The sequence below is a fragment of the Lissotriton helveticus genome, chromosome 3_1 (genome assembly GCF_964261635.1).
Source record: "Lissotriton helveticus chromosome 3_1, aLisHel1.1, whole genome shotgun sequence".
NCBI classification, from domain to species: Eukaryota; Metazoa; Chordata; class Amphibia; order Caudata; family Salamandridae; genus Lissotriton; species Lissotriton helveticus.
Window position 1 is genome coordinate 1,307,734,275 of NC_136061.1, and position 20,703 is coordinate 1,307,754,977.

A 20,703-nucleotide genomic window follows, 5' to 3' on the forward strand; every position below is an offset into this window, starting at 1 on the left:
TGGGACGGGTTCAGGTGGTGTAGGTTCCGGATTGATAGAGTTTTCTGCCACCTTAATTTTGGTGAATTGTAAGGTTTTCTGCTTGAGTTTTTTTTGTGCAGGTCTCGTTGAAACCATACTTGTTGCTTTTAAGTGTGCCAATGGGGATACTAGTGATGCAGTTTCGGGAGCCTTATACTGAGGGGGTTGTGCTACATTGGCTGTCGGAGACTCTGTGACAGTCGCTACTAAAGGGGAGGAATTAGAATATATTACCGTCATCTTATTTGAGCTTTTTTGAGCCCGATTCCTTCCTTTCCTTTTGTTCTTTCTACGGGACTTAGAGGATTCCTGGACGACTGTTGAAAAGGGTGTGACTGTAGTGGCAGTCGTGATGTTTTGCTCAATTACCAGCGGTCTGATTGGTAATATTTCAGTTGAAGATGTAATAATGTTTGACCGCCGCTCAATTGGATGTTCAACTAGGTCCATTGGTGTTATTGGGACATCTGAGGGTGAGTCGGAGGTTTGTGATGTTTGGGTTGGTAGGACTACTGATTTTAGATCACTTATTAGTGCCCCCAACATCGTTGGTAAAGATGATAGTTTGTCTAAAATTGGATCACAAGATAGAGGTTGTGATAAAGTTGGTTGGGCCGCAAGGACGGCTTCTTGACCCCTCCTTATGAGGCCATTTAATTCAGAGATTTTCCAGTCAATTCCTGAAATTGAATCAGCCATTGTCTGTAAAACACAAAGATGTATGTCCATTTTTTGTGATTGGAATTCCAGGGCTGTAGCCGAGAGTTGCAATGTGTTTAAGATTGACGCCCAAATTGATTCAGGAACTGTTTTACCTGGGCTGTGGCTTCTCTCGGATCCTGGCAAAGCATCGACAGTGGGCTTCCATTCAGATGGATGACGATTATAGGTAGCCACTAGTTCTTCCCACTCCTGTGCGGCTATAGAAGACATGTCATTGTCATTGTCATTGTCTGGGAAGTTGTTTGTGGGCAAGGAATCATTGTTCGATAATAAGGTACCGCCCTGGGTAGCCCCTTGCACTGTAGGCTTATTGATCGCCGTAGTTTGTTCGGTGGTGCTACTTAAAGTTAACTGGAGTGATTTGGATGTAGCCGGACAGGTGAATAGCGTTGGCGATCGTTTGGTACCGCGTTGTTGCTCTTCAATTTCTAATGGTGATTTTACTCGAATCGCTCTGATTTCTTTTAAGGGGTTTGGAGAACTACTAACTGGTTGGGGCGCTTGTAGAATTTCCCTTTCGTCCTCTTTATGTATCAAAACCTTGATTTCCATTGTAGCGTCTTGTTTACCGAGGTGATGGGGACTGGTCTTGCTAGGGTGGGTCTCACTCTGCTTTACTGGATGTGAGTCGGCCGCTGCGTTTGGAGACCTGGCCTCAGTTGGTATACTCCAGTTTTTTTCAAAGGTTTGACTAGCGGACGTCAGTCCCCACGTTTTGGAGGGGGTTGATTTGGGATCTTCCTGAGGGATGGATGCTACTGCTCTTCTTGTTTTCGGCGAGGTTGGTATGGGGATGACAGTCGCTTTCTCCTGAGTTGATTGACACTGAATTTCCACTGGGGTGGATAAGCCTATTTGGCTACTGATCATAAGGCTTGAGTCAAGCTCGTCTTTTAAAAGTGGGGATTGAAGACCTCTAATGTTCCCAATCATAGAGAATATAGCTGTTCCCGGGTCTTTAAGAAAGGCGAACTTTGTGTAAATCTTGGGTTGATATGAACATATCCTTTTCTTCGCCGATGTGCCGTCGATCGTTACAAGGTTAACTGAGTCCATTGATAAGGATTTATCCATTTGAGATACTTGAGATAGTCTGACCTGTTTTTGTGCCTGTATTCGTAGTTGTTGTTGTTGTGGTAGCTGGAGGGCAGTAATTAAGGAAGGTGAGGCAGCGGGGACCTTGACTTGACTGTTGATGATTGCCGGTTGAGTTGGGGTCAACTTAGTTGTTTCCATTACTGTGAGAGGTGAGACCTCTATATTATTTGTGTTTGTGTATTCTTGGTCACTTGAGCCAGGTTCCTTGGGATTATTCGGGTTTGCTGGGAGTGTTGGCTCAGATTTCCCCAGTTTTCTTTTCCGCGATCTCAAAGTGGAATTAGGTTTAGGATGTTGCCTGATCAATCCGGATCTCATCGCGCTCCCTTTTAGTTTGATCTTAGTACGATTTTTTTATTTATTTATTTATTTATTTTTTCCAGTAGCTGACAAGGTTGCGGAGTAGACTCGTGAGGGGCGGGCCTCTCCCCCTGCGCCCAGGCTCTACCTCTGATCTCAATGTGATAAATGAGAAGGAATTGTTGTGAGCCTCGGTTCTCGAAGAGGAGATTGGCCCTGTGTCTCAAAGGGTTCTCCTCTATAAAGACGCCAAATGTCAAACACAATGCTCTCTCTCCTCTCTCCTCGCACACGGCTAAGTCCAACTCATAGTGCAGTATAGCGCTTGCCAGCCCGTTTTTTTTTTTTTTTCTTGGACCCGGTCTCTCAAAAAAATGACTCCAGCTGTCTTCCCCCACAGCTTTTCCTCCTTTAGCACACACGCCACACTTTGATACAACTTCCCACAGTTTTTCACCGGCAATATAAGCGAAAGACACGAGAGGCACACTACCTCAGAACGTACCTGCAGCTTCTAACTCCGAACTGCTCTTGATTTTCCCAGACACAAACGCCCCCTTTGCACCACTCCGAGCTCAGAGAACACGCCACTCGGCTCAGGCAGCTTTCAGGTGAGTCTGAATGCCAGCGCAGCACGATGATGGGTACAGCCTCAGAGCACGGCAGGGTTTCGCCCCTTTTACCCGCTCAACAATGTCTTTCTCCACGGCCCGCCTCTCAAGGTAAAAACATGCCGCTCTGAGCAGGCTGCCTCATGGTGTGTTTGAAGGTAACAGAAATCGTTCAGCTGCGTCTTTCTTTTCCGGTGCTGAATAACGCTTATGCTGCGTCTTTTTTTCGGTGCTGAATAACGCTTATGCACTGTTTGGCTGACTGCAGCACGGTGCTTCAGCCGCAGGATGCAGGCAGAACGGACTTCACGGGGGCTGCTAACTCACAGCCTCTCACACGGCTCTCAGGCGGCCACTCGTGCAGCTGCCGTCTGCCCCCGTAGTTGAGCCACAGATCAGCTTTCGTACCAGTCCGTTCCAGGCACCGGGCTCCGGGCACCGGGCTCACCCCCTCGGGCTCCGTCCTCCGTCCTCCGTCCACCCGTCCGTCCGCCGTCCGTCCGTCTCCGGGCTCCCCGGGCTCCGTCCACTGAGCCAGGACGGGATATAGGACACAGATGAGAAATGAAAAATGAGGGATGAAGACAAAGAAAGCCGCAGGTGAGCCTTGCAGTGAGAACGCCACGCACACCGCGTAGACCGCTGCAGCTCGAACCACCAGCTCCGCCCAAAAGTCACGCAGCGGGTGATCCCCCGGTCTGGTCTGGCTCTCGCGGGCCCCGTATGGCTGTAACCACCCCGCTAAAGTGCTGTGTGCTCTGCCGAGAACTTCTTCGCGGCTCCCGCCGCTACCGGGACTCTCCCGCTGTTTCCGCGTCTTCCCGGGTGATTCCCTCTATGCCCAGGGCCGGATGGGGGGGCCCAAGTGGGGGGCCGAGTCAGTCCAGGCTCACTGTCTGTGGCTTCGGCAGTGCTTTCGGCGTCTTCGTAGCACTCACGCTCACAGCCGCTCGCTCTCGCTCTCTGACCCTTGCAGACTCGCTGACCAGCAAAACACGGACTGGATTCTCAGCTTTCACTTGGGAAACTGTAGTGTGTGTGAGTGAGAGAGGGTTGTGAGCGCGCGCAACCTGGCTGGGGGAAAATCTTAAGTTCGGGGAAGAGCTTAAGTGGTTCGGTGTATCGAACATCCAGAGTAGTTGTCGACCAGAGTAAAGGGGGTCATGAGGTACCATTGATCGCCCGCAGGACCGAGATAGGGGGAACGCAAGAGTGAGTGTGTGGGTAACGGACGCAGGTCGAAAGTTACCGTGTGTAAGTAACCTATCAGTTAAGGCGATTGTCTGGACGTACACGGAAAGACATTTCGTCAGTTAAGGTGACAATTACAGTTAGACTGTGGGCTTACAGTCAAGGAAAGTGATCGCTTGGTCGGAAGTAATCATTTTTCAGAGTATGAATGGGACGCATGCATGACCGGGAGACGAGAAGACAAAGGAGGGGAACTGCTGCGAAGGGGGACGAGTGACGTCAGCGAGAGCCGCGCTGTGATAGGCCGGTTGGTGTGAAGCCGCGCTGTGATAGGCCGGTTGGTGTGAAGCCGCGCTGTGGTAGGCCGGTTGGTGTGACGTCAGCGAAAAGCCGCGCTGTGATAGGCCAGTTAGCGAGAACCGCGTTGGGATTGGTGGATTGTCATCAGGAAGTAAACGAACGCGGAGAAAATAGAAATTTTGTAGATTTTGAACATGAAGTGTTTTAAATGTTTGAGAGCAATCTTTAAGAGGAAAAGAAGAGAATCTTATTACGGGGAAGAGGCACCGCCAGAGGGTACACCAGCTCACTATATGGCAACGAATGTTGGGTTGCATACTATACTGTGGCTTAGTACTTGGAGTAAGATTACAGAAGGGAATGAGGAACTGGCTTTTCCGAAGTACGGAACGTTTAGACTAGAAGTGTTGCATCAGCTGAAAGCAGTTATGTCCTCATTAAGACCTTTGCCTAGACCAACACAGTTTGAGGCGCTTAATGCGTGGATTAGGGCGGCGCACGACAGGAATCAGAACAGGCGCCAAGAAAGGGTAAGGCGATCAGTAAGGGCAGTGCAAGATGCCAAATGGGATGCGGAAGCCAAGAAATGGAGGGTACAGACGAATGAAGTGGATAAGTTGTACCCAGTGAGAGAGGTTACAGGAGAAAAGAGACCCATAGAAGAGGATGACGAGAGCGAGTCGGAGGATGGCCTAATAAATAGGTTGTTGATAGATAGACCGCCTCCGGACAGTAGGGAGATAGAAGGTACTGAGCTCCCAAGGGAAGATAGGGTTGACATAGAAGAGAACAGGCCACTCCCTATAACGAATTGGGTACCTACCAAAGGTGAGGAGACACCTCAACATAGTCCTGTACAGAGAGTAGTCGGAAGGGTTGTGGTGCAGAAGATGCCAGCAACAGAGAGGGTTGAGTCTTATGGATTGCCAGATGCTCTTCAAGTACCCGTTACCATAGGTCCTATAGTGTCGGTTTATCACCCAGAGAAAGGGAGAGAGGAAGAACAGGTACGGCTAGACAGAGAAAGAGTTGAGATGGAAAGGAGGAATAACACGACAAATGCCTGGAGGAAATTGCCAGGACCGATAACGTGGAGCACCCCATTGGATTCAGCAGTGGATCCCGTAGCAGAGCAGGGGGGTCAGAGAGGACCGATGGACCTGAGGGGACCACGGCCGAAATCCTATAAAGAGTTGAGGGCTGACTTGAAGGAATGGGATAGGTCCACAGAAGCACCGAGCAACAGGTCAAGAGCAGAAGCTGGATGAGGAAGTTGAGGCAACGGGACATTATCTCACTGCGGGGCTAGCGAAAGCAGTCAAGAGTGGGACGGTAAAAGTCAGGAGAGTAGAGGAGTTACACGTCATATTGACGGTGGAAATGGGCAGGAGCAAAAAGGTAGAAGTGCGGAGTGTGGAGAGACGTCTCGTCTCATTCAAAGTGAGGGAGACCAAAGGACACAAGAGTACAGGGATAGGTTTAAGTGCACTCTCCACGCACCTGATGATAACGTACAGTACTGGAATTGTGGGAACATGGGGAACCGCGAAGGATCTTGCCATGCGTCGAGTGATCAGAGATCACAGACAAATTGTGAAAGCATGGGGAATAATGGAATGTCTTACCATGCACCTAGAGAAACCAGGCAGAATGGGAAATGTGGGACTATGGGAAATAGATAAGTGTTTCACTATACACCCAGAGAGGATGGAACTGCATGGGACCTGGAGCGATGGGAGCATGGGAGGACTCCCCATAACACGCCTGAGCCCAGACGTAGGACTCAGAGCTGTGATGGGAGAGATGTAAATGGACTCTCTAGAGATAGCATACTGAAAGCTGTGATAAAAGCCAAAAGACTTGATGTGCCCAGCTTAAAATCTGATCTGGACGAGATAATTGATGGTGTGTTGCCTTTAGAAAGGATTGACATGTACGAACAAGATGAGCTGCTGTTTATAGCAAAGGATGTTACTCGGAAGGCAAGAGCAACTCATGAGAAACTGTCTGAACTGACAGACAAGTATATGGTAGATTTGTCCAGAACAAAAGCATTGCAGGGTAACCATAGGTTGCATTATTCAGATCAGGACCTAGATGAGAGAAGGACAACTGGATTAAAAACACACATAAGGGAACTGATCACAGGAATAAGAGCATGGAGAGATCTGGACAAATGGGAAGAGAGGTGGTCCAAAAAGGGAACTGTCAGGCGGAGCGCAAATGTGATGTCACCGGAGGGAAGGCTACTGCAGATGGAGGCATTCCCTTTGCGAGAAATAGCGAATGGGAGTTATGTACATGTGCCCTGGAGTAGGGGAGATTTGGCTGCATTTACCAACTCATTTCCGAAGTTAAGGGAAAATCCCGTAGAGTGGTACAAGCAGGTAGAGAGGTTTGTCAAAATTTCAAAAGTACTGTGGATTGATTTGAACACCTTATTTGACATTGTGGTCCCAGGAGACTTGTGGATAGCATGCAAGGTTAGTGTCGAATGGCCAACTGCAGAACCAGAAAGGGATGCTCGTACTAATGGACCGTCAGAAACAGTAATGTTAAAATATGATAGGGTGATGACATGGCTGAAGGAGAAGGTGCCACCACAAGATATAGATTGGGTAAAAATAGACCGAACAAGACAGGAACCTAAGGAGACAGTTCATGAGTTTTATGAGCGATTGCTGAAAACGTTCAAACAATACAGTGGATTAGATGTAATGGATCCCAAAGATATAGGACAGTTTGTATCGAAGTTCGTTTTGGGGTTGAGACCTGATATTTGTTTGATGATTCAGCAACATTTAATTTGTTGGCAAAACAAACCATTGGATGAAATTTTGAGATACGCAAGTTATTGCAGTGATGAAATAGATTCCAAAGCAAAGAAATTAAAAGAGAAACTGATGATGGTGCAGATGCAGTCGGCTGGAAAGGGTGGACAGCAGCAACAGGGAACAGGGACAATGGGACGGAAACCAAATAGTCAGAATAAGGACAAGGAGGAAAACTCAAGACCTAGAATAGACATTGCTACATTGAAAAAAACGACAAAGTGTCACCAGTGTCACCAGGTGGGACATTGGAAACGCGAGTGTCCCTATAACCCTGAGAACGGAGAACTAGAAGTAGAGGAGGAGGAAGTTCGAGAAGTTCCAGTTCAAAGGGTGACAGTGCCAAAGAGTAAGGTGGCCAAAGGGGGGACTTCGGCTCCACGAGCTCAGTTCCCGCAGCCACCAAAGATTACGACAGGGGGAAAGATCTACAGACAAATGCCTCTTTTTATAGACGAAGAAGAGTGTTACTATGTTGATCCATTGACGGAACGACGTGTAAGTAGAGAGGAGGACTGTACCCTCGGGGCAGTTCTAGAGGTGGATCAAAGAGGACCGTTTGTTGAGGCTGAAGTGGCAGGGTGTCCTACAACATTCTTAGTAGATACCGGAGCTACTCGATCAACTTTGAGATCGGCAGTGAAACAATTCAAGTGGTAGGAGTTGCAAATAGGAGAATGACTAACCCTTTGACGGAACCAGTGCTAGTGAGAATAGGAAACCACAACTATGAACATCAGTTTGTAGTATGTGATTCTAGTCCTGTGTGTCTGTTAGGAAGAGACTTATTGTGCAAACTGAACTGCACAATATACTGCACACCTCAGGGAGTGGAGGTACAGACTACAGACGATGATGCTACCTTTAAAGTTGCAAATTCGAGAGTATGCGTAGAACTGTATCCTACCCTGACTGTGGAGGACCTTCCTCGGGACTTACGAGATACAGTGTCATCAGAGGTATGGGATTTTACTGGAGAAGAGATAGGTTTGATCAAAGGAGTAGAACCAGTGAAGATCATGGTAAAACCAAATGTTGAATATCCAAGAACGCCTCAATACAAATTGACCCCGGAGACGATTGCAGGAATAAAACCCGTAATCGACTCTACGATTCAACAGGGAGTACTGAAGGAAATCGTGGGTAGTCCATGCAACTCCCCGATTATGGGTTTGCAGAAACCTAGTGGGAAATTTAGAATAGTGCAAGATCTTCGAAAGATTAATAACAGAGTTGTTTCATGTTGTCCAGTGGTACCGAATCCATCAGTGATATTGTTTCAGATACCATTCCAAGCAGAGTGGTTCACCGTGATAGATCTTTATCAGGCTTTCTTTTCAATTCATTAGATGAGGAAAGCCAGTATCTTTTTGCTTTTAAGCTGGAAAATCGTGTCTTAACATGGTGTCGTATCCCACAGGGGTATACAGAAAGCCCATCAATTTTCAACCAGCTATTGAAGAAAAATCTTGAAAGTCTAGTACTGCCACAGAACTCGGTTCTGGTCCAGTACATAGACGACCTACTTGTTGCGTCAGGAACGGAAGAAGCTTGTAAGATAGATACCATCGCCTTGCTGAACCATTTAGCTGAAAATGGGCATAAGGTATCTCCGAGCAAATTGCAGTACTGTCTGACAGAAGTACAGTACTTGGGTCACCGGATAGAAAAAGGAAAGCGCAAGGTGTCACCAGATAGGATAGAGGCGATAATGAAGATGAACGCGCCTACAACACAGAGAGAAGTCAGGATGTTCCTAGGAATGGTTGGTTATTGCCGACAGTGGAAAGCTAACTTTTCCCTGAAAGCAAAACCCTTACAAAAACTGACGCACAAGGAGGTGAGTGATCCGGTACCATGGGACAAGGATTGCTTGATGTCGTTCCTACAGCTGAGAGAGGACTTGTGCCGTGCTCCAGCTTTGGGGATGCCTGATTACGAAAAACCATTTTCACTTTACTGCTGCGAAAGAGAGGGTTGTGCTTTGTCAGTTTTAGTACAAACTCATGGAAATGCCCGTAGACCAGTTGCATACTTTTCGGTTACTTTAGATTCGGTAGCCGCAGCGTTGCCCGGATGTCTCAAATCTGTTGCTGCAACAGGTGTCAGCATTGAACGGTGTGAAAATATCGTTATGGGACACCAATTAGTGGTGTATGTACCTCATTCTGTAGAACTGTTAAAGACCAGGACCAAGACACAGCACTTAACCAATAATAGGCTCACGCGCTACGAGCAAGTTATTCTTGCTGCGGAGAATGTGACCATTAAGAGGTGCTCTGTTTTGAATCCTGCTACATTGATGCCACTTCCTAATGATATAGAAGGCGAAGAATGTGAAGATCACGATTGCCTTGATGTGACTGAACTATGCACCAAGCCAAGACCAGATATTGTGGATGAGCCGTTGACTGACCCTGATGAAATTTTCTTTGTTGATGGCTCATGTTTAAGAGACGATACTGGTCGGTTGAGAGCAGCTTATGCTGTTTGCACCATTACTGGAGTTGTGGAAGCCGCTTGCCTGGAAGGAGTACACTCCGCTCAGGTAGCCGAAATCATTGCATTGACACGTGCCTGTTTAGCAGGTAGCAAAATTAGACTCACCATTTATACCGATAGTCAATATGGTTTCGGTGTGGTTCATGATTATGGGCAATTGTGGTCTCAGAGAGGTTACATGACCTCCTCTGGTTCGCCTATTCGAAATGGGGAATTTGGGCGACTGTTGTTAGAAGCATTACAAGGTCCAGCAGCAATTGCGGTCGTTAAATGTGTAGCCTACACCAAAAATACAGATTTTGTGTCGCAAGGTAATCGATATGCAGACGAAGTTGCCCGCTACTGCGCGGAGCAAGGATATTCTTTCACGGAAGTGGAAGTAGGAGGGACTCAGGAAAAGACAGAGTTAAACATGATGTTAGAGACAGTTGATACTCGGGATGATTTAAAAGACCTGCAAGAGAAAGCACCTGATTCTGAGAAAAAGTCATGGGAAACAGCAGGTTGTGTGAAAGGTGAAATGGATTTGTGGGTTTCAGCAGATGGAAGGGCAGTATTACCTGATGAACTAGTGAGTCCAATGGCACGACAGATACATGGTCCAGTACACTTAGGAAGAGATGCCATGCTGAGGTTATTTAGGCAGACTTGGTATAATCCTAGGTTTATGATTGCAGCAGAAGCAGTGTGTCGGAGATGTGTCACCTGCCAGCAATTGAACGTAGGGAAGAGAACACCAGTTACAATGAGTCACATTGGGAGGTCTGGGGGGCCTTTCAACAGAATGCAATTAGATTTTATTGAGATGCCAAAAAGCAACCACCTCAGGTATGTTCTGGTGGTTGTATGCATATTTTCCAGATGGGTTGAAGCATACCCTACACGCAGGTGCGACACACTCACAGTAGCAAAGTTGTTGCTTAGAGAGTTGATCCCGCGCTTTGGGGTGCCGACCTCTTTGGAATCAGACAGAGGAACTCATTTCAACAGCGAAGTTGTGAAGATGCTTTGCTCTGCATTAAACATTGATCAGAAATTGCACTGTAGCTATCGACCAGAGGCTTCAGGTATTGTGGAGCAGATAAACGGAACCCTAAAGTCCCAAATAGCCAAAGTATGTTCATCGACGTCCTTAAGCTGGCCTGATGCTCTGCCCTTGGTACTCATGAGTATGCGTAGCACACCAGACAGGAGGACAGGTCTCTCTCCACATGAGGTTTTAATGGGGAGGGCAATGAGACTTCCGTCTGTTCCAACTACAGCTTTGTTGAATATTACAGATGACCTGATCTTGGATTATTGCAAGGGACTTTCTGATGTCATTCATTCTTAGTCTCTTCAGGTGCAGGCTGCTGAAGTTCCATCTTCAAGAGACCTATGTCACGACTTGTGCCCGGGTGACTGGGTCCTTGTAAAGAAACACGTCCGGAAGAACTGCCTAGACGTGCGTTGGAAGGGGCCCTACCAAATAATCCTGACAACGAATACTGCTGTAAAGTGTGGAGGGCTGCCAAACTGGATTCATGCTTCCCATACTCGAAGAGTTCCAGCACCCTTAGAAGAAACAGCTCCTCTCACAGATGAAAATCCAGCTGTGGACGGCGAACCACTAGAGGGGATCAGTCAAGCTGTGGGGGTGTCGGAAGAAGTTGGGAGTGCTACAGATCCAGAAGAAGAAAGACGGGACAACAGTGAAACTGAAGTTGCCACCGAAGGAGAAAGTTGCTGTGAATACGGCTCAGACACAGATCAAGACAAGAGTGATCAAGAACCGAGTGGGAGGACAAGAAATAGGAGAACAAGGCGTGGAGAAGCTAGTTGGCCTGAAAGAAAGAAGAGGCCGAGCTTGAAGCCAACTCCAGAGAGAACTCTTGCTCCTATATCTGAAGACTCGGATCTGGACGAAGGTGCACAAAGACAGGAACAGGAAGGTCCGAGAAGATCGAGGAGGGTGCGAGTGCCCTGCAGAAGATACGCTACTCCTGAGTGGACCTACCTAGCTGCAGATGTCCAGTGCACGAAGATCCGGGAGGGTGAGGGAAGTGACATTGACCAGTACTGACCCAAACATAACATTGGAAGTAGTGTTGTTGATACCCGGAGTGGAGGTCGAAGGGTTGCTGACACTCACTATTCCTAATCCTCCTTATCTGAGCAGGATAAGAGAACTGGTTTTAAACAGAATAGAATTTCCGACTTTTTGTTCAATGAGGCCAACACCCGAGGAGATCATTCTTCGTTTGGAAATATAAGAATACGTGATTAGAGCCGCTGGAACACGTATCATTCCAGATTGTTAAAGACTTTGTAAATAAATAGATTGAAAGATAACCTAGCGCCAAGTGGAAGAAGAAGAAATTTAGGGATTTCCATTTAGTGGACGGAGAAGGGCTAGGGTTGTCTGTTGCTATAGAACTCAAAGACTGATCTTGCGGAAGGGATTATCAGCTTCCAGGTGTGGTTCGGAAAGGCTGAATAAGCAAAGAAAAGAGACTTTGTGTTGTGAAAGAAAATCAGAACTACACTGTCTTGAAATCATGGAGGCCGGCAACCCAAACCGCAGGACAAAATGCATAGTAGGCACACTTTTAGTGGGAGTAATTTTTCTTATAGTTTTAGTAGTTACTATATCATATGTAGTGGGACATGAAAATGAAGAGAAGGCAACAAAGGAAGCAAAAATTGTATCCATACAGAAACCTACTACTGCTGGTCAAAGGGGGGACAATACAGAGAAAGATAAAGCTTTACTAGCAGCAGAGACTCGTAGGTTGCATATGGATGAATCACAGGGAAATTTCAAATCAAATGCATATGCTAAGTTGCTTTATGAATATATTGATGCTATGGAGGCGAAAGATTGTTATGTGTGCATGCAATTGCCAGCCTCTGTAGACGAAGGTATTAGATATCATCATCTTCCATTGACTTATGGAATCACATGTAGTTTGTTGCTCAGTATATTTTATGAACGTGATGGTTTTGAATATTATTTTTCAAATTTTGATGCTGTCTTACCAGAAGTTCCAAATTACAAGCACATGGCCAAGTGGGATTATTATAAGAGTGAAGATAGACTAAAGACATTTTTCATTCCTTGGAGAACGTTAGATACTTCACATGCCCGAAGAAATAATTTGACATGTAAAGTGTCAGAAATTGAGAAAAGGTTTATAGGGCAGGTGGATGATCGGTACAGGAGACAGAAGATCTTAAAAGCTTCAGGCCAATGGAAAACAGATTTGACAGAGGAAGAAAGGTCACACCAAAGAAAGGGTAGTAATGGTCCAATAGCTTTAGATCGAGAGAAAAAATGGAAACTGTGTATATATAGGGGTAAAACCTATGATGAGAATGTGTTTGTGGGAGAAGTAAATTGTGAACATGCTTTCCAATTAGAATATTATACCAAGGATTTCTTGAAGGGAATGCAGGTGATCCCGAATGTATATTTTGTTTGTGGAAGAAATGCATACGTGAAACTACCGGATAATTGGTATGGATCATGTTACTTAGCAATTGTCTTCCCCAAAATATACCATGCTAAGGATCTAGAAATTATAGCGGGAAGAACTCAAGCTAGAGGAAGAAGGGATGTAAGCGATGAGGAGGTAGTTGGAGACGTATTTGGTGCTATGTTTCCTCTTTTAGGGATAGTACTGAATGATGTCTAGATCAGAAGATTGGCAACAGTTGTAGATAGATTGTCCGCCAGTACTGCTAGATCATTAATGCTGGTGGAGGGAGGGATGCAGTCGATAAGAGCAATGGTTCTTCAGAACGGACTTGCTCTAGACGTTCTGTTAGCCAAAGAGGGAGGAGTCTGTAAGGCTTTGAAGGTTCAGGAATGTTGTACTTACATTCCAGACAATTCAAAACCTCTAGAAAAGTATATACGGAACATCACTGAAATTCATCATGAGATTGAGGACTTGACACAGGTAAATGTGTGGGAAAAGGTAGGTCATGGAATGGGTAAGGTTGGAGGTTGGTTTGCCAACCTAGGAAAGGGTTTCATTTGGTACATACTGAAACCTATCATCATAATAGTGGTTTGTATAATCACTTTGTGGGGATTGGTGCGGCTGTACCAATGGTATAGATCAAATAGGTTGCAGAGATCCATGAGAGAGCAGGAGAGGAGATTAGCTGCGATGCAGGATAATCAGTACAGGAGTCTGAGGGCTCTAGAGATGATGAAACGAGGGAGTACTGCAACGAGTGCAGTTTGATTTAGTTCATACCTCAGGGATGGTGTTGTGATGGTGATGACTACTAAAAGTCATCAAAGGGGGGAACTGAGAGAGCGCAAATCGAGAAAAAAATTAGAAGTGCACCATATTTACAAGCACGTTGCATTAGTTTAGTAAAGATTACATAAGAGTGTCGAATTTATAGAGTGAAAATACATAAGAGTGTTTAATTAAAATAGAATGCATATATCTGTGTGAAAAGCTAATATAGAAGTGTGTAGAGATGTTAGAATGATGTTGAAATCCCATGTTATGTGGCTGTTGTAGAGGAGAATGTAATACTGATAAACGTAGAAATGTGTAGGCCACATGGCAGTTCACAGAGAATGAAGGGGTTGTTACACTCTCACATGATATGGATTTTAATGTTGTTTTAATTCAAAGTATTATTGATCATAGAACTGAAATATATGTTTTATAGAAGTGTTTCATATAACCATTGTGTGTAATGAGTTAGAATACTGTTTAGACTAAGAAATTAAAGGTTTACAGAGTGCACAGGCCCGTTTCATGTAATTCTAATAGGCCTGAATAGAGAAGTTCATTTCTTTTGATCTGTATGTGTTAGTTAGAGAAATGTCATGTTAAGCATAAATTGCGGAGCCTGCTCGATGGTTTACGACTTAAAAGATATGGTGGAGGCCGGAATTTGGGGCCCACTGTACAAGTGTCTGTTTGCAGGTGCGAGGAGGTTCCAATCAAGAGAGTGATGAATAGGGTTTTGTTAAGAGAGCCAGGCACAGGCCTGGAGGAGGCTTCAGGAATTTCCTGGGAGGTACCGTCCTGCCGGAGAAGAGCCTGAGAAGCAAGGTCAACGCTAACGATGGGCCCAGAGGAGTATCAGCATGGAAAATGCCAGAACTGACACCACGTGAGGGGCGTCTCTAAAGGGCGTTTCTATTGTAAATGTGATTTTTGTATTAGGGACAGCACCCCTGGGTGGAGTTAGGGCAGATGGTCTGAGGAACCTAAGAGAGCGGATGGGTAGGCAGATAGGATAACTGCGAGACACCGATTTACAACGAAGACTAAGGGAAGTGAGTGATCTTCTTTGGAAGTCACCACGGCTGACACCTTTTTAGGTTAAGATTTTACTAAGTAGGGATGTCACTTAGTCTAGTGTAGGGACAGTCTAATCTGGATTTTCTTCCTTTCTGTAAATGACTCACAAGTTACAGCTTGTTTCTATTCTTGCAACTCTGATGATTTTCGAATTGGTTTTGGTGATATTCTTCTGCCGACTAAGAGCATTTAGAAAATTTATGTTTGTATTGATACCAGTATATCTTTTGAACCTTATTTTGAGATGTTTGTATCTCCAGTTTACTTTGGCTTTATAATAAACTCATTCGTAGTAAGTGGTTCTTTAGAGTGGTGTAAGTCCTTAACTGATTGACCTAGTAGTGGATTGCCTTTTACTCTATGACAGGTATCAACGGTTCAGTCGACCTGAGTTGGGATCTAGACCTATAGAAATAGATCAGAAATCCCGCCTTAACAGCATGATATTGGAAATTGGTCAAACTGTTCATTTTTTGCTCGGTCTTCTCTAACAAACTATCAAAAGAAAAGGAGAAAGTGGAAGTGATGAATAATGCTATGTAATTGTTTTTTAATGATTTGCCAAATGAAAAAACATACCCAGAATGTTTAACTGACTTCAATAATTATGACTACTTAAGCAATTGTTAGGTCACAGAATGCACAGTTTTGCTACGGTTTTTCGTAAGGCGAGTAAGTTTCCCTCACCTTTCGGGAAACGTTCAGTTTGTGGGCACAAAATGGAGTAATTCAAAGTATGTCCAGAATCTACAGCCTTTCAGCTACTGTATGTGATAATCGTGCTGAGAACTACTCACTTTTGTGTAAACTTCTTCAAATTTTCTTTGATTGAGAGCATTCCCAAGTAATCTTGGATGAAGTTGGTTCACTGTTTTCCTCTGTGTAATGGGAAGAATGTTTTGACTTTAATGAGCAGCATCACTTATTTATGTCTGTGTCCTGGTAACTCTTACCTTCGTTTTGCAGCATGCCATCTCATCTTTTTGTACAGTATGAGTGATTGATTGTGGTGAACAAATGGATCCTGCTTAGGTAGGAAATACTATTGTCAGTAATGCTCTGTCAGGCATACAGTCAGTAGTACCAACATCTTTCATTAGTGTGAGTGGTATGGAATTTAACACCTAGCACTGACTTTACCTTTTGGCAATAAAGCTATATCTGAACAAAGTAAAGTATTTTCATTTAGAGGCTTTTAAGATAGGGCTGTATTTGGCCATTCTTTAATTAAACATACCTGAGCAAAGTGAGAGGAACAATAGGACTGACAGTACGTATTCGCTCTATTGATCTTGATATTTAGCCGGATACTCTAGCTCTGGAAGAGTGAATGCAATGTCCTACCTTTTGTGCTCCACATAACTGTACTCCGGATATCTCGGTCTTCACAGGGATTTATTGTAAAAAATAAGCCTGATCTGCTACCCATGCACCATGGCATGGTTCATTCTAGGGGTGCCTTCTCTCCAGTAACAAGTGTTGCAAGACAGGCTCTCCACTAGCTCTAATTTGGAGGTTTATTATGTGTGAGTCTCCTATGAAAGCAGTGTTTGTTGTGAGTATGTCTTACCCTCTAGTGGTCAGTTAATTGTTAGAAATGTGTCCATTAAGGCTAGGAAAGGTCTTTACTGTTATTTAACACAGGGTTAAGACTTGAGGTGGGCTAATAGATGTTGCCCATCTATGGCTTTGTCTGTCATCAATATGTTTCTACCTCTGTCTGTATTGCCTTAAAGGTTGACGCATCAGCAATGGCCGCTCCATTTCCCTTCTATCCATAAACCCCATTGGATATTTAAAGTGGCACAGTAATAACATAAATGTATAACCTGATGCCATAGACATTTGAGGCTTTAGGATACTCTACATCGCTCAAAGCATTGTACACCCATAAAATATGGATATTGCATACCACCTCCTCTTATCACTGGCCTCCTTCTCACCCTGAACTCCATTTGGTCCTAACACACCCTAGCATGTCACTTTTACTACACCACTTCACCTTCTATGCGATGCATAGTAAAGCATCTCAGTTTTAGTTCATGCTATCATATCTTTTTTATTCAGGCTTTTTTGTATAGCACTACAATGCCATAAACATCAAGCTTCAAGGCGCTTTGTTTAACTACCCAGTAGTCTACTATCAAGTACATCCTCCACTGGCCTGCATAGGCCATGGGCATAACTTTGAACTCAAGCTCATTGAGAGGGGGCCTCCTTTTTTGACCCTCCAAACAAAGGAAATGCCTTCTATATTCATAAACTAGATTACCGGCTTTGAAAACTCTCCTCACCTTCCAAAAATGTTTTCATACTCATTGACTTCAATGGGATTGCCTCAAATACAACCCTCCCACCCTCCACGGAGAAACGAAAAGGTTGAGAGGTATGCATGAGCCATGTCTTTCTGCAGCATTCCTCACCTGTGTCACGGCAGGGTTCCAGTCCACATGAGCGGTACTTTACGCGAAGCCCCTCGCAGAAGTTGCCTCCATTGGAGGGTGGAGGGTTGTTACATTCTCGCTTGGCCAGCTGGACTCCCCCGCCGCATGTTCGGGAGCACTGTCCATAAGGGCTCCACCTCCCCCAGTCACCATCCATCTGAAGAAGAAGCCAAACAAGCACACAATGAAATATGGCACGTCTGCTGATGTTGGCTCGTTGCCAACATCATATAGTGAGGCTGAGAAGAAGCACAATAAAACCAACACATGCTTCTCCAACTGTGCATCTAATGATGAGCCAGTGGTGGTAGAAGTCTACATTGAAGTGTGCCGGATTTAATGCTGGACACTACAATAGTGAACAGTAGAATGTCACATCATTGCATCATTCCTTCACCCAATTGATATATATTATAGCATTGCTTACCTATGAGGCTTGCACTATGCAAGTTCCTTCAAATGGTTATAGGAGTGAGAACGTTTCAGACAATTTACTAATGCTTATCATTTAGAGGTAAATCTACTGGGTGGAATGGAGCTAGGGGTGGATCTGGCTCACCAGAGGACTTAGGATGTACAACCGTATCACCCTTCTACTTCCCGGACTAGACTGATGTACATGTCTGCATTATAGTCAAAACCTGCTGCACCATCAGGAGATCTATTCACAGTTGAGAGATGGAACCAGCTATACACCGATCAATGCTGATCCCACTAAAGAAATCAGGATGAGAATTCAAGACATCACAAAAAGAGGAAAGGAAGCAGGATTCCTTACCAAAAAGGAATATGAATACCTCAATGTAGACCAAGAATTCCTACCAACTATACTTTACCCAAAGTACACAAGAACCCCCGGAAACCGCCAAGAAGACCAATAATATCTTGTTGTGGGTCCCTCTTGGAACCGGTCTGTAAATATGTGGACTTCTTCCTCAAACCACTCGCAGAAACAACTCCAACATATCTGAGAGATACTATGCAAGCGATTAACCTAGTAGATAAGATGGTATGTGACAAGAGCAAGCAAATTCTGGTCACGATGGACATCGCCTTGCTCTACATGAGCTTCCCACAATCACCTGCCTTGGAATCATAAATAAGAGCCTTGCAAAGAAGGTCACAACCCGCCACCGTTCTCACCGAATTTATAATAGAACTTCTGGAGGTGGCAATGACCAAAAACTTTTTTGAATTCCAAAAATAATTTTTCATTCATAGCAAAGGTGTGGCGATGGGGGCTGCCTTCGCCCCAGACTTGGCTATCCTTTTCATGGATAATTTTGAACAGAACTACATATTATCACCCGCCAACCCACACAGGAACAACATCACCAAATGGCGAAGGTATATCGACGACGTGTTCCTTTTATGGACAGCAGAGGAACAAGACCTGACATCCTTCTTCACTTGGCTAAACTCACAATCCGAAGACATCAAGTTTATCATGCAATTTGACAGAGACACTATTGATTTCTTGGACATCAGTATAAAAGTCAAGGATGATCACCTTATACAGGAAACCAGCAGAGAGAAACACATTGCTTAGATATACAAGCCACCACACAAGAGGACTCCGTGATAAACTACCTTTCGGGCAGTTCCTCCGGATCAGGAGGAACTGCTCATTGAAAGAAGACTTTTTCAAAGATTCAGACAAGCTGATCTCCCGCCTCCAAGAAAGAGGATACCCCAAAAGACTGTTCAAAAGAGCCAGAAAGAGGGCCTGGTATAACGATAGAGAAAACTTACTGACGCCCAAAAAACGCACCACAGGAGAAGACAGGATGATATGCATAACCACACACTGCACAAGGAGCAATGACATCAAAAGGACAATCAATAGACACTGGGGCTTGGTCTCAGATACCATTGAAATGCCTGAACCTCCAATGCACGCCTTTAAAAAGGCCAAGGACTTTAGGGACCATGTGGTCCGCTCATTACTGGAAACACCTCCTGCCCCAACGATTCAGACAATGTGGAACCTACCGTAGGTAGTAGACCACTACAAATGTACAACATGCAAAGCATGCTCAATGTGCCTAGAAACTAAGACCCTAACCTACAGAAACCATACCATCAACCTCAAGTCACACACTAACTGCAATACCAGTGATGTGATATACGCTATCCTATGCCTGTGTGGTTTAATGTACGTGGGGCAGACTAAGGAAAAGGTGAAAAACCAGATCCTACAGCACTGTAGTCGAATCAGATGTCAAACAGTGGGAGCCCCCTTGGTTGAACATTTCTGTACCCAAAAGCACAGCCCGGAAGCACTAAAATGGCTAGTGTTGGAGAAAGTAGCCCTAGGCCAAAGAGGAGGTGATCTCAGCCCAATCTTGAACGCCAGGGAATGCAAGTGGATGCATTTACTAGACACAGTGACCAATGGTCTAAACGAACTGGACGCCACATATGCCCAAATGGCAGGTCTACAATCAGAATAAGTGAATACCCAGGTCTCTGCACCACGCCTAAAGTAGCCATGATAGAACGGACACTAATCACATATAACACTCTGTTCCAGCTCACACCTAGGTTGGGAAGATGATCCCATAAGTTTCAGTATTATCACAATTGTAAGGCAAGTGCCTTTTTTGGAAATGCCACATAACGACACATGACTAGTTTTGTCACAATGTTGTATGCATAACTGTGTCCAATGCGATTATTTTACCATGACCAAGACCCATTTGCCTGTGGCCAACCTGTGCCGCACGAGAATATGTGTCTAGTCAATGGTAGCACTTTATGTGCAACCCCATGGATTCAGTATTGATTATACCTATAAGGTTTCTTTGACATGAACTACAACGATACATGATACCTCCTATAACTGCGATGTAAGTATAACCATACCTAGATTTGGTAATCTTTCCATGTTCTATATTACCTCGACTTGGGCTTTCATGTACTGTACTGCAATATGTGTAGAGTTTTACATAACATCGTAATCCACATGTATAAATGGAGTCCAGGTTCCAAGGTGTCTAAGCATATCGATAATGTGTCCTTTACCAGCTACATATGTACAGCAACTATACTTGGTTTGTTTTAAAGGAAGTATGTACTCACTGATATATTGTCTTTAACCCTGAAGCACAATCAGCATATATCTGCATCAATCTGTACAGACACGACCTACTGGGTTGACCCGTTAGTTACTGCCGGTTTACATTGCTCCTCTCTCATAATTCAAAATGTAATCTAGGGTGACCAACCGTCCGTAAATTTCACGGACAGTCCGTAAATTGGACCTCACGTCCGTTGTTCGCGAGGATCCTTTTAACGGACGCCGATTGTCCGTAATTTTGCCCATCACAGGGAGCAACACTGCTCCCTGCGAGAAGCCTCCGCCTCG

The 20,703-nt window shown here is 44.9% G+C and overlaps 1 protein-coding gene across 1 annotated transcript in view; it reads right to left on the minus strand.

The window, feature by feature from the left end:
- ADAMTS15 (ADAM metallopeptidase with thrombospondin type 1 motif 15) overlaps positions 1-20,703 on the minus strand; it is a 359,025-nt gene that overhangs the window by 52,954 nt on the left and 285,368 nt on the right. Inside the window, exon 5 of the mRNA XM_078681943.1 lies at positions 17,316-17,493. Coding sequence (XP_078538069.1) covers positions 17,316-17,493 — 178 coding nt within the window. The remainder of the gene's footprint in view (positions 1-17,315; positions 17,494-20,703) is intronic.